This window comes from Rhinoderma darwinii, chromosome 11 (genome assembly GCF_050947455.1).
Source record: "Rhinoderma darwinii isolate aRhiDar2 chromosome 11, aRhiDar2.hap1, whole genome shotgun sequence".
Taxonomy (NCBI): Eukaryota; Metazoa; Chordata; class Amphibia; order Anura; family Rhinodermatidae; genus Rhinoderma; species Rhinoderma darwinii.
The window spans coordinates 100,063,502-100,075,360 of record NC_134697.1 but is presented as its reverse complement, the minus strand read 5'-3'; the positions used below and the strand labels follow the sequence as shown (position 1 = coordinate 100,075,360).

The 11,859-nt window shown below is 43.8% G+C and overlaps 1 protein-coding gene across 1 annotated transcript; it reads right to left on the bottom strand.

Moving 5' to 3' along the window:
- Nucleotides 1-1,794: 1,794 nt before the first annotated feature.
- Nucleotides 1,795-11,524, bottom strand: CARNS1 (carnosine synthase 1). Its single transcript, XM_075842153.1, has 10 exons — nt 11,454-11,524; nt 10,617-10,638; nt 10,080-10,341; nt 8,707-8,796; nt 8,127-8,593; nt 7,835-8,039; nt 7,105-7,190; nt 6,638-6,869; nt 5,681-5,964; nt 1,795-4,987 (listed from the first exon to the last, which is right to left on the bottom strand). Exons 2-10 carry the CDS (start codon nt 10,617-10,619, stop codon nt 3,599-3,601), a joined length of 3,018 nt encoding a protein of 1,005 aa, XP_075698268.1. The 5' UTR covers nt 10,620-10,638; nt 11,454-11,524; the 3' UTR covers nt 1,795-3,598.
- Nucleotides 11,525-11,859: the final 335 nt, after the last annotated feature.

Genomic DNA, 11,859 nt, shown 5'->3' with positions numbered 1-11,859 from the left:
CGTGGCCAAATAAAGCAAAATTCACTGCAAGCCTCATTGTGTGCCTCTGTTTTTCCGCATCCTATAAATTTCAATCCTGGCTCCGCCGCTGCAGAGCATTGTTTCTAGACTCGGTAGAGATTTTTATGAGTGACCATTTGGCACAGAACCTCCCGGCTTCTTCCACAGCTATGCTCCTTCCATACCCACTTATTTAGACCAACGATCTAATGTGTGGCCTAAATGAATGTTTTTAGGTCTGGTCTTCACACACTTTCATCAGCTTATACATCAGTGATTCCCAGACAGGTTTTCCGTAGAATCCGGCTCCTTGGACCTCGTCTAGTGGTTCTATTGGAAAACATTACCGTTTTTTTCTTTTTTGATCATTAATCCATAAGGTAGGATGCTCCATAAATCTAAGCCAGACAATAGCACTGACCAGGACCTGCTCAATGTGGTGGCCAACAAAGTGTTTCCCAAGGAGGAGATCTTCACAGGTCGTAAAAGAAAGTAGCCTGCGTCTATCATCCGATATATCTCAATTCTGATCATCTGAGCTTCTGTTTTTCCAATGAAGTCATCTATATCCGGGGTCTCTGAGCTCATTCCACGAGCTCCACTGCAGCTTATTGGGCAGAAAATCTTCATATTTATCAGTAGATTATGGATGGGTGCCGAGAGGATCCTGGACTTGGCTGAGGACAATTTAATCAGCTGCAATGACCTAACGTACAGTAGGGGAGGAGGGGAGGTCTGCAGAGCTGGTACCACGTGGCGTCCAGGTCATACTGCTTTGAGTCTGCCATCGCTTAAAGTATTTTTTTACTGGGGTCCTGTGGTCTACACTTTAATTGGGGGACTGTGACAATTATTGGGTATCCGTGGCCGTCACTGTTATTGTTGGTCCTGTGGCCATCACTGTTATTTGGGGGGCCATGATTGTCACTCTTATGGAGGGTCTGGCTATTACTGTCATTAGGAGTTCTGTTACTGGTATTGGCCATCCTGTGGCCGTCACTGTCATTTGGGGTCCTGTGGCCATCACTGTTATTTTGGGTCCTGTAGCAATCACTGTTATTGGGGGTCCTGTGCCCATCAGTGTTATTTGGGGGGCCATGACTGTCACTCATATGTTGGGTCTGGCTATTACGGTTATTAGGGGTTCTGTTACTGGTATTGGCCATCCTGTGGCCATCACTGTTATTAGGGGTCCTGTGGCCATCACTGTTAATGTGGACACTCTGATGGCACTATTAATGGGGGCACCTTGATGGCACTATTAATGATGGAATTCTGGTGACATTGGTAATGGGGGTTCTCTGAAGGCATAGAGCTCTCAGAGATAACACTATTAATGCCATAATCTGATGGTACTATTAATGGGGGCACCCTGATGACAATTATAATGAGGGCATGCTAAAAGGGGTTTTCTTATGAAGATTACCCTTTTTTGAATGGGGGCTGGCAAGCGATCGATGTTATCGGCATGGTTCTGGCGGTCAGCCATTTCCCCTGCATGCTGGGCATTCAAATTAATGGCTTATCAGGTGCCTCAGAGCGGGAACCACTTGTTACAGAGTGGCTCTTCATTTTTCATTCTGGCTCATAGAGGGGAACATTCAAATAGGAAATATGAATAGGGGTTGTCTATATGAGACAATCCTTTATTGGGGGCATCCTATTAGCATTATTAATGAGGGCATTCTGATGGCACCATTAGTGTCAGGCATGGAAATAGCACTATTAATGGGGGTACCCTGGGGGCAATAGTAAAGAAACAAAATAGAAAAACAAAAGGTGTTGCAAGAAGTGTGTTTTATTAGTACAGCTTGTGATCTAGCGGGGTTAATGTCTTGAAAATACTTTTATTTTAATTGCGGACGATTTTTAGAGCCTTCCATATTATTCAAGTAGATCTCCGAGACTCCGAGGTTGTCATCTCAAAATATGTGAAAACAAAAGTATGGAGATAATAATTTTATGGGGTGACTGCTAATCTGGTGTGGACTGTAAAGAAACCATTAGATGCCCATAAAACAACCTGCACATAATTATTTTAATAGGAACAGGGGAATAAGTGGATGCCAGACACCTATAAAAATTGGGATCACTGATCAATAAAAGGAAAAACAATATGGTTATGGCCTACGAGTGGCACAGGAAACTGAATGGAGTAATAGGACGATGACATAATACATATTTCATGCTGCGACCTGTGACGTCATGAGCGTAAAACAATCTTTTATTGTTTCTAGAATATACTGCACATTTGAATGTTTGATCATTAATTGTTTTTTAAATTTGTACAAAATTTGTCATTACAGGGGTTTTCCAGGAAAAAAAAACATTGATAGCCTATCCTTAGTGCGATCCGACCCATGGGGTCGCCACCAATCAGAAGTACAAATTGGTCATACTGCTCCAAGTGCGAAAGTGCCAGGTACCCATTTTGATGATTGGTAGGTGTCCCAGGATGTGCAAGTGAGTAAAGTGGGTTTTTGTGACTCTATTTTGCATGAAGAATCCATTTTATAGCTTGAAGAATCTGTTCCCTGTAAAATCAAACTCATGCTGGGGTTGCCTGGGAGCCTGGTCTTACTCGTGATTTCTTATGAGAAACCTGTCTTGTGATTGGCTCAGCTCGAGCCAACTCCCCACTCATGGGAAACAATTGTAACTGCGTACTAACAATAAACTAGAGAAGAATTTTGGGTATACAAAGAATTGTCTCTTTGTGTCTTCTCTCCGATACATCGATATAACCTATGGATTTGGATCTGGATAAGTGACTGAATGGTGTCCGTTGACACACCCATCAAACCTTCAGTCTAATATATTTTGGCCAGGATTGCGGCAACACAGGGGTTCAAAGCTAAGGGTAGGCCATCAATGTTTTTTCCCGGAAGACACCCTTAAATTAGTTAATCCATTCGATAGGGTGAATATTGTAAACTTTCAATAGCAAATTGAACAGACAGTAATTTCTCTGACAGCAAGAACTTATTATACTTTACTTGACATGATCCTTCGGCTTGTCCAAGATCATCTGCATCATATTCGATTTAAAACATAACAAATACATTTAAAACATGTAAATAATACCCAGAAAAATAAGCGCCAACTAGACTAGTGGGAATACCAATTCTATTCTGTATTGTTCTCATCTTTTAGGCAACAATACCCACAAAAATACCTAAACAATGACAAATTATCCTTAAAGGGGTTTTTCCTTCGCAAGTGTTTACGACATATTCACAGGATATGTCATAAATGCCTGATAGGCTGGGGTCTCACCAATTGAGAGAATGGGGCTCCCCTGTGCTCTTTAGGTGTCTCTCCATTAAAGTCTATGGTAGTTATGGATAGAGCCAATCACAACTTGCTTGGTTCTTTCCGTAACTCTCATAAACTTCGATCGAGAGAGCTGTGCACAATGGGGCTGAGATGGGAATACCCCTTTAACCAAGGAGGAGATCCAAGGATGCTGTATACATGGGTGCACTCTTGAAAGATGATCCCGTTTACTATTTTTTGTATCCTCAGAATCTTAATTTGTTCCCACCAATCCTGCGCTCTCCCACTTTGGAAACGTAGTCTTCATTTATTAATCTATCACTTACTGGAACTCTCCAGTCAGATAACGCACTGGATATCCTTGAGAATCTAACCCAAGCACAGAGCACACCCCTAGAAGTCTTTCCCTGGCCTCCCTTTGGCTCTCACCCTGACATGCCACATTGCCATAGGGTTCCTGGTCTGGCCCGTGCACCGGACCACCCTCCAGGCGGTTGAACCTGATGTATCCAGCATTATGCAACTCTGACAATCTCTGTGGATTTGCTGTGCTACCTAAAGCATCCTCATGAGATTCACCAGTGCACATAAGCCCAACTAGCACGGCACTTTCTTGGGCACCTTTCTCTGGCAATGCAGGCTCCAGCCCACAAGACAGTGCCAAAGCAACAAGCACTAGGTCAGTGCCATAGATATGCCGAATCCAATCGCGCAGATAAAATCCACCCATTCGAGGGTTGATCTCCAGTAACCGCGGACCAGTTTCGGTCATTTTCAGTTCTACATTGAAGACCCCAGGGTACAGGCCTAGTGCTCTGCAACTGCGTGAAGCAGCCTGAACTAATTGACAGCGTCGTTCTTGACTAAGACGGGATGGAAGTGCTGCTGCGGTTTCAGTGAAACCTGGGAGTAAAGTTGGCCCATTGTCTGATATATAAGCCGCCAGAAGACGGCCATTAAAACCCAGGACCAAATCCACGTCATGCTCAGAGCCTGTGATGTACTCTGCCAGTAGTGGAGGAGGTGTCTGAGCAATCACCTTTATTGTTTCAGTAAGGTCTACATTGCTTCCTCCATTCGATAGTACTTCCTCCCGGACTACCGGCTCTATACTCCCCCCAATTCTCTTCTTAAAACCTTCTTCTTTACGATAGACTCCACCTGCATCTATGGCGGAGTACCCATAATTTCTTACAAGCTTACAAACTTCCGGTTCTACCCCCATTTTTTTAACTAACCTTCTACACTCCTCTGCATCTTGAACTAATCGCACACCAACAGCTCCTGCTCCGGATTCCGGCTTTATAACCAATGGGTAGGAGAGAATTGACTCTGCAGCCTCTACTCCCCCTGTACCGGGACCAAGGGGAAAGCAGGGTACAGCAAATGCCCCAGCATATGGAAATGGTGGAGATAGAGCTGTCATGTTGAGGAGACACAATTGTGTTTGAGTCTTGCGCTTGGCAAGCCTCACAGCACTCGGAGGTGGTCCAGGAAGACCTAACATACGACACAGTATAGCAGCAAGGATAGTACACTCATCCCAAAATGCCATACAACCAGAAAGGTTCAGACCTCTTTCCCTAACTATAGATAAGATGTTTTGCGCATGCTCCTCATCATCACAAGAGCGATCTTCATAATCATAATGGATGAAGGAGGTGACAAGTGATGAGGCAAAATGTCCTGGGTCGGACTCCACTAAAAAGATCTGTAAACAGAGAAATCAGTGTAAAAAATATGGAACATTACAGATTATTCGCTATCTAACTTCTGTGTCTTTTTATTGGGCCTCAATGCAAAATCTGTAACAGGGCTCAAAATATGATGCGTCATTTATAAGTCTGGTCTCCCCATATGGGGCAAAGGGCAGATTCATAGTTATGCCTTCCTTTACCCGGGGCAAAGCTTCAGTCTGCTCCCCTAGCCTTGAATCAAAATACTTTGGTCTTGGTTTGTTAGCACCCCCTGGCACCAAGCACCCAGGTCAAAGTTGGGCCTTTCTTCACCCTGGGAAGGGATTCACTTCGCTGACCTAGCCTTGTATCTAAATATGCTGGTTTTGGTTTATTGGCACCCGGGTCGCAGTTCGGCTTTCCTTCATCCTGGAAAAATATTTAGTAAGCTCCACTAGGCCTATATATCGAGGTCCTGGCCTGTTGAGCCTCCTGACACCCAGTACTCAGTACACATATCCACTAGCTACGTCCTTGGCCGATGGACATTGGAGCACCCTCAGACTTCAGGGCCATGGTGCAACTGCAACCTCTGCCCCCCCCTATAGTTACACCCCTTAGTCAATGTCTTGTGAAATTCAGCCTAACAACCAACTTAAATCTGTATCCAGTCTTAAGTCAATATCAAACCATAGCTGAGATCCAGGTTTAGGTAGACAATGTGTTACCTTGATCCCATAATTCTGAGCAGCCTGCCAGATGAATTTTTTGCTAATGCCACCAGCACCGATCACCAAAACCTCTTTTCCTTCCATCAGGTATGTCAGAGAACGTCTCAGCATTGTCTCAATGAGAGGACCCGATGCAGAGTCAACAGTTGTGGATTTTCCAGCTGCCAGGCTTCCAAGAAGACATTCGTGGATCCCACAGCTTTCCAAACAAAGATCCGTGGACACACCAAGAACGACTGGCGACACCATGTAGTCAACACAAACAAGCAGCATATCAACACCTTGAAATTATAGAGGAAAAAAGCAAGAAAAAATCTATGTGTAAAGTTGGTCTTGTTCTTAAAGACTATAAGATTCATAATACAAAATATAGAATACAGGGCACCGAATCAATTGCTTCCCTCCCAAAAAACAAAAAGTTGAAAAAAACTCTGGCCGTCTGCCGGAGAGCCGCTCGTTGGAACAGATTCTCCACACCCGCTCATATAATGTTCATGAGCCCGGGAAGGCCTGCACGGTCACCTGTCACCTGACCTAAACCTAACTGAGATGGTTTGGGATGAAAAGGACCAGAGATTGCAGGAAAAGCATCCAACTAACTAACATTCTAACTAAGCCCATATGGGAACTCCTTCAAGAATTAAACCACCCCAGATCTCTATTTCATAGTCCAAGTTGGTGGAGAACATGTTAAAAATTTGTAACACTGTCAAGGCAAAGAATAGTTATTTTGAAAAACTAAAATGTGGAAAATAATATAGAATAACCTTATGCGACTGGGTGTGGTTTGGTTTTGACAGATGTCTAAGAAGTGAAAAAAAAAAATCTAAAAATGAAGATATAGTTTCGAATTGCCAAACATTGTAAAACTATGGCTAACCCTGACGCAAATCGGAAATAATTTTTAAATAGTAAATTTTGTACATTTTTACTTAAAATATTTGAAATCCATACCAAGTACATCAGTTTGAACCTTGTTCCCTCCCCTTTCTTTAGAGGTCATTTTTTTTTCTTCCTCCATTATTGTTTTCATGACCTTTTCTGAGGCTTCTTTGATTTGGACCCATATGTTTCTCTTTTGAGTCTCATCCAGCACTCCCCATAACTCTAGTGTGGTATCCAATGACTGAGGAAGTGCGGATCGATGACAGAGAGGCTTCTCTGCCCGCCCGACCATACATACCACCTGTAAAAGAGGCATCAGAGATCTTATGGATTACATAAAATACAATAAAACCAACATAAAATGATAAAACAATCACTGGTGAACATACACTAGATGTTCATAAAACATCTGGGATAGTGATGTCTTTTTATTTTATTTTTTTAAATCTAAAGAACTCTTCTCTTCAGGGGCTCAGGATAGGGGTTTGAAGATTGGGGGGATACAAGCCCCTGGAGAATGGGGGCAGCCCCGTTACCTTGCTTAGGATTGGTTGGTCTCCGCGAGATCGGCAGACAACGGCACAGAGACGGATCGTCAGTTCTGGGGGGCGCACGGAGCAGCCTGGGGGGTGGGGCAGAGACAGTAATACAGGAAGAGAGAGAGGGAGAAGGAGGAAGGCAGAAGTCGAAGAAAGTGGAGAATGAAAGAAGCATAGATGGAAGAAAGAGAGACAGAGAGAGACAGAAAGAGAGAGAGAAAGAGAGAGAACTGACCCTCCTTCAATACAGATACAATCAAATCTGACAGACTTGTATACTTAGGATATGAAGAGAATCCTCTTCTCAAAATTTTCCATGAAGCTGCAGTCCAGTGCCGGAAAAAATATACATTTAATTGAAAAAATGCCACAAAATCTTCTCCAGCACAGGAGGCAGGTGTGATTATTGAGTAAGGGCCCAGTGCAATATAGAGGAGGTACAAGGAAAAGTTTGACAGGGTATGCAATAAGAGAGTACATGTTTAATAAAGAACATGAAATAAATACGGATTGAATATGAAGCAAGAAATCGAGGGACGATAAGAAATCTATGTATAGAGATGGCACCAAAAAAATACAAGATAATGAAGAAGTGGACAGAAAAAGAAGACAAATGGGAAGGAAGAGACAGAAGGAAGGTGGTATCGGGAGAGGATTCTACAGAGTATCACTCTCTCCTAGCCCCTCCCATGCAGAGCATTTCTCCCCTATAAATCCCCTCGCTTACGTGGTATACAGGCAGGAGGTGGCGATGGCTTGATCCTGAGTGGGGGCACTGTCATTACAAAGCCCTCAAGCAGGACTGCTTGTCCTTGTGGGAACTCAGAAAAAATCCCCAGTACCACATCAGACACTTCGAGAGTGTCTTGAGATGAATAGAAGTTTGTAGCTTGAGAACATCCGGGATAGGGCAAAAAGGTCTTCAAAACAACCTAAGGTAAAACAAAAAAGTAAACAAAAAACAAGCTACAGTCTATAGGAAAGCAAACTGTGGATCGAAGGGAGAACTTTTTGAATACCTTTTGATGGCCCTTCATCCTTAGTGAGGTAAGAAATGCCAAAATCTCTTGTCGTATTGTCTCTTCCCGTCCTTCTTTTTGACAAAGCTCCACCACCTTTGTTGTTTTGGCCTTCGTAGTATATTTCCCCCAAGAGCCTAACTGGTAAGAATTACTAAGAAGCAGGGCAGGAGTAAGAGGTAGTTCCTTAGAATCCAGGAGGATTCGTACACCTAAGGTATCAGCAAGGAGATGGGAAAGTTGCGGAGAACCTCCCATTGGACAGTCCCACTGCTCTCCCATCAGAAAATGAGGTCCTCCCAACCAAGAGAGGTATGTGACACGTCGAGGGGGGAAAAAAGTGTCTAAGTAAGTGCGACCCCCAAGATCAAAGGTTACAGCCTGCTTGATAAAAAGGGGAACAATGCTCTTTGGAGAAGGTGGGGCTGGACAGAACCACGAGGTGGAGAGACAAAGTAGTATTTTTCCTAAAGAAAAAAAGTAAAATGTCCTCAATAAGTACCGTACATGTTTATACCTTTTTACTCCGTTCCTATTTATTTTGTACTTCTACATCACAGACTCTATTGGACTGCCTTACCAGGACATTGTCTTGCACCCTCCAGAAGAATAGACATAGCAAAGCTGGGAGCCCCAAGGACACAGATTGTTGTGGCATCCATGGTATGACCTGACGATTGACAAGCAACCTCATTAATCACACATATTTTCATTTAGGAAGACTTTTAACTAGCATTTTTGTTATTTAGTATTAGCCATCAAAGTGTGATCTGAAAGCAATCCCAACCTCGGGACCTCCATGGTCATCAAAACAAGGTAGTGGCGGTGGTTACAGCAGTACCAAGGCCCCTTCGCTGCAGTACTGACTCACTAATGTACATGCAAGTGTGGTTGTCTCTGGTACGGCAACTCAGTGGCATGGAGGCTTGTTGCCGCATCAGTACTATAGCGAAGGGGCTGCAGTGCGCCAGTGACCACAGGTGCTCCTGTAGTTACACAGTTGTAACTAGAGGATTCAAAAATCCAGTTCACACGATTTATTTTTTTTATACATTTGTTTTAGCTCAAACCACTGCATTCTCTTCTATCGCGAAGAGGCAAGTGGCCCAGATATTCGTCAAGTCTTCCTCAAGCTACGGCTTGCCTGCAACCCTCAATAGTGTGCCTACTGTGCTTCACCAGGTGCCCCCTAAACCCGTGCCTACCGTGCTGCCACGTTTGTCCCCTAATAGTTGTGTACCCTCGCACTGGCTTGCTGTGTCCTTTGTACTGTTCCTCCTTGTATTGTGCTGGCTATGCCCGTGTGTTATGTCTGCTGTGTCCCAATGTACTGTGCCATTTTCTACAGTGCCTGCTTTACCCCCATTTATTGGGCATGCCCGCTTCCAATGTGCACTGCTACCCTCTGTATTACTGACCTCTATCCCCGTTACACAGATATCAGCTACAGGATTTATTTGTAACCGTGTCCTGAGAAGGCGGATAAAATAGAATTTGTTGGGGACCCCGTGGAGTGGAGGTTTTTCGTCACCTGTCCGCCCTGCCCACAAACCCCATAGCAGCCACCAGGTCTACCTCCATTAGAGGTTCACCACTGTCATACAGGTAGACCTTATCAGTCTCCTATATAATGAATAGTGAACTATTGTAATAAAATCCGTGTCGCAGGATTCTTGGACCACACCACCACACACCAACCAACAGCGAATATGGACAAATAGAGAGATGCTTTATTTTATAGCCGATATCAGTTGTTAGTAAGTATTCTCCATGTTATGGTTATTATGGCAGGTCATGTATGGGCACAGAGTAAATATGTGTGTCGGGTTGTCCATTAAGATGGATAATGAAGAGTCAAATTGTTATAAAGAAATACGCAACTAGAGCACAGATGGCCAAGCTAAAATACGTGGCAGAAGTCATGGCAAGCGGGATATTTTTGACTTTTCCTACCTGTACGGGGTTGCTTGCTCCTGTCTTCTGTCTCTGGAAGTCCTGCATTGATCAGGACCTTCTGCAGATCCTCATAGCTCTCAATAACATTTTGGTGTTGCTGCATTTCATTGTCCCCATTATTCTTTCCGTGTGTTGTCTCTGTGGAAGGTCTCATTCCCCAAGGAGGACCATGAGGAGCAACCCCAGGTACCCACACCTCACTTAGTTCTCCATCTTTGGAGTACATAGGATGATCCAATATAAGCTGGTCAAGAGACAGCTGGAGTAGCAGGTTGAGCAATAAAAAAAAAAGTGGTGGGAAGGTAAAATGAGACAGGAAGGGCAATAGAAAAGCAACAACACAAACACACAACACAGGCCACTTGTTAGATCCTTCTAAGAAGCACTTAAGCGTAGTAAGATGACATAGAAACACGAACACATAATCTGCTTAAGACGGGGAAGTCAGCTCTTCAATACAGAGCGACAAGTGTGACAAGGAGCAGGGCAAAAAGAGACAGTCATCGAGCGACGAGGTCGTTAGACATCACTTACCATCTCGATTCTTCTCCTGAAACTAAAACAAATACTACAGGTTAATGGAACTGGACAAACACGTTGTAATGACAAAACTCTGGAAGAGGATTTTGTCCCCCAAAAACATTTTATTCTCTGTGTCGTCAGGCAGATCACTCTTACAGTGGAGACGGATGTTCCCGGGGTTCTCATCCTAGTAGGCCCCTTTATTAAATGGGGCCCTGGGCAATTGCCCAGTTTGCCACCTCCTAAAACTCCTAGAACTTAGAGCCCCACAATCGAACCCAAGCTAAACCCAGTCAGAATATAAAAACAAAATACGGGTAATTCGGAATCAATGCATCAATACATTAAAGATAGTGTTCCGTGTTAAGCCTTCAGTTCTTGCCATTTGGCACTCTCTAAGTCTACCGAGATGTCTACGGCTCAGGATTAGTACCTATAAATAATTACAATGTCTGTAAGGCATGGAAAAAATCACAACACACATGTCAAAGAAACATCAGAGTTGAATTGAAGGAATATTCCAGTATACACGTACATTAAGAGAGTCCACAATCAATACTAGCTATGCTGTAGGATTCGAAGAATTCGATACTCACACATTTCCACCCTATAGTTATACAACGCTGCACCATGGACTATCTTTAAAATAGCTCCCACTCAACTCGTACACCCGGACTGTATCCCCCCTAAATGTCAATAATGCCCCACGACTTTCCTGCTATGTAATAATGTTAGAACATTCCTTGTTGTAAACCTCCCACAAGTACGGGAATTGTTATAAAATCCAGGAAAAAAACACATCTCCTTAAGTCTCCAGAGATTCTTCTATATAGAAATATAAGTTCTCACCTCTAAGTGTCCTCACAGGAACGACAACAGGTATAGGGAGACCTCACGAGACAGACAGGCACAAAGAGAGCTCTAGGGGATTAGAACGTCTCTTTAAATCCTGCCCCCCCCCCCCCCAGCTGCCCCCTCCCTGTTAGGCTTTACTTGAGCTGCTCCCAGCTGTCACTCAGCCAGGGCCATATCAGCGGGTCAACAGCACAGCAGTGCCCATCAATCATACTGATGTGATATTGGGAACTTATTCCATTACACCCAGCGCTGTACTCTGCTCCTTTTGCTATTCCTGTACAAACCCAGCTGTTCGTATACTGAACAGGGCGCCATTCATGTAGTCACTCCGGCATTGCTATCTTACATGGCCCTCCCCGGCTCTCATACCACTGGACTGTTAAGTAAACAGAATGGA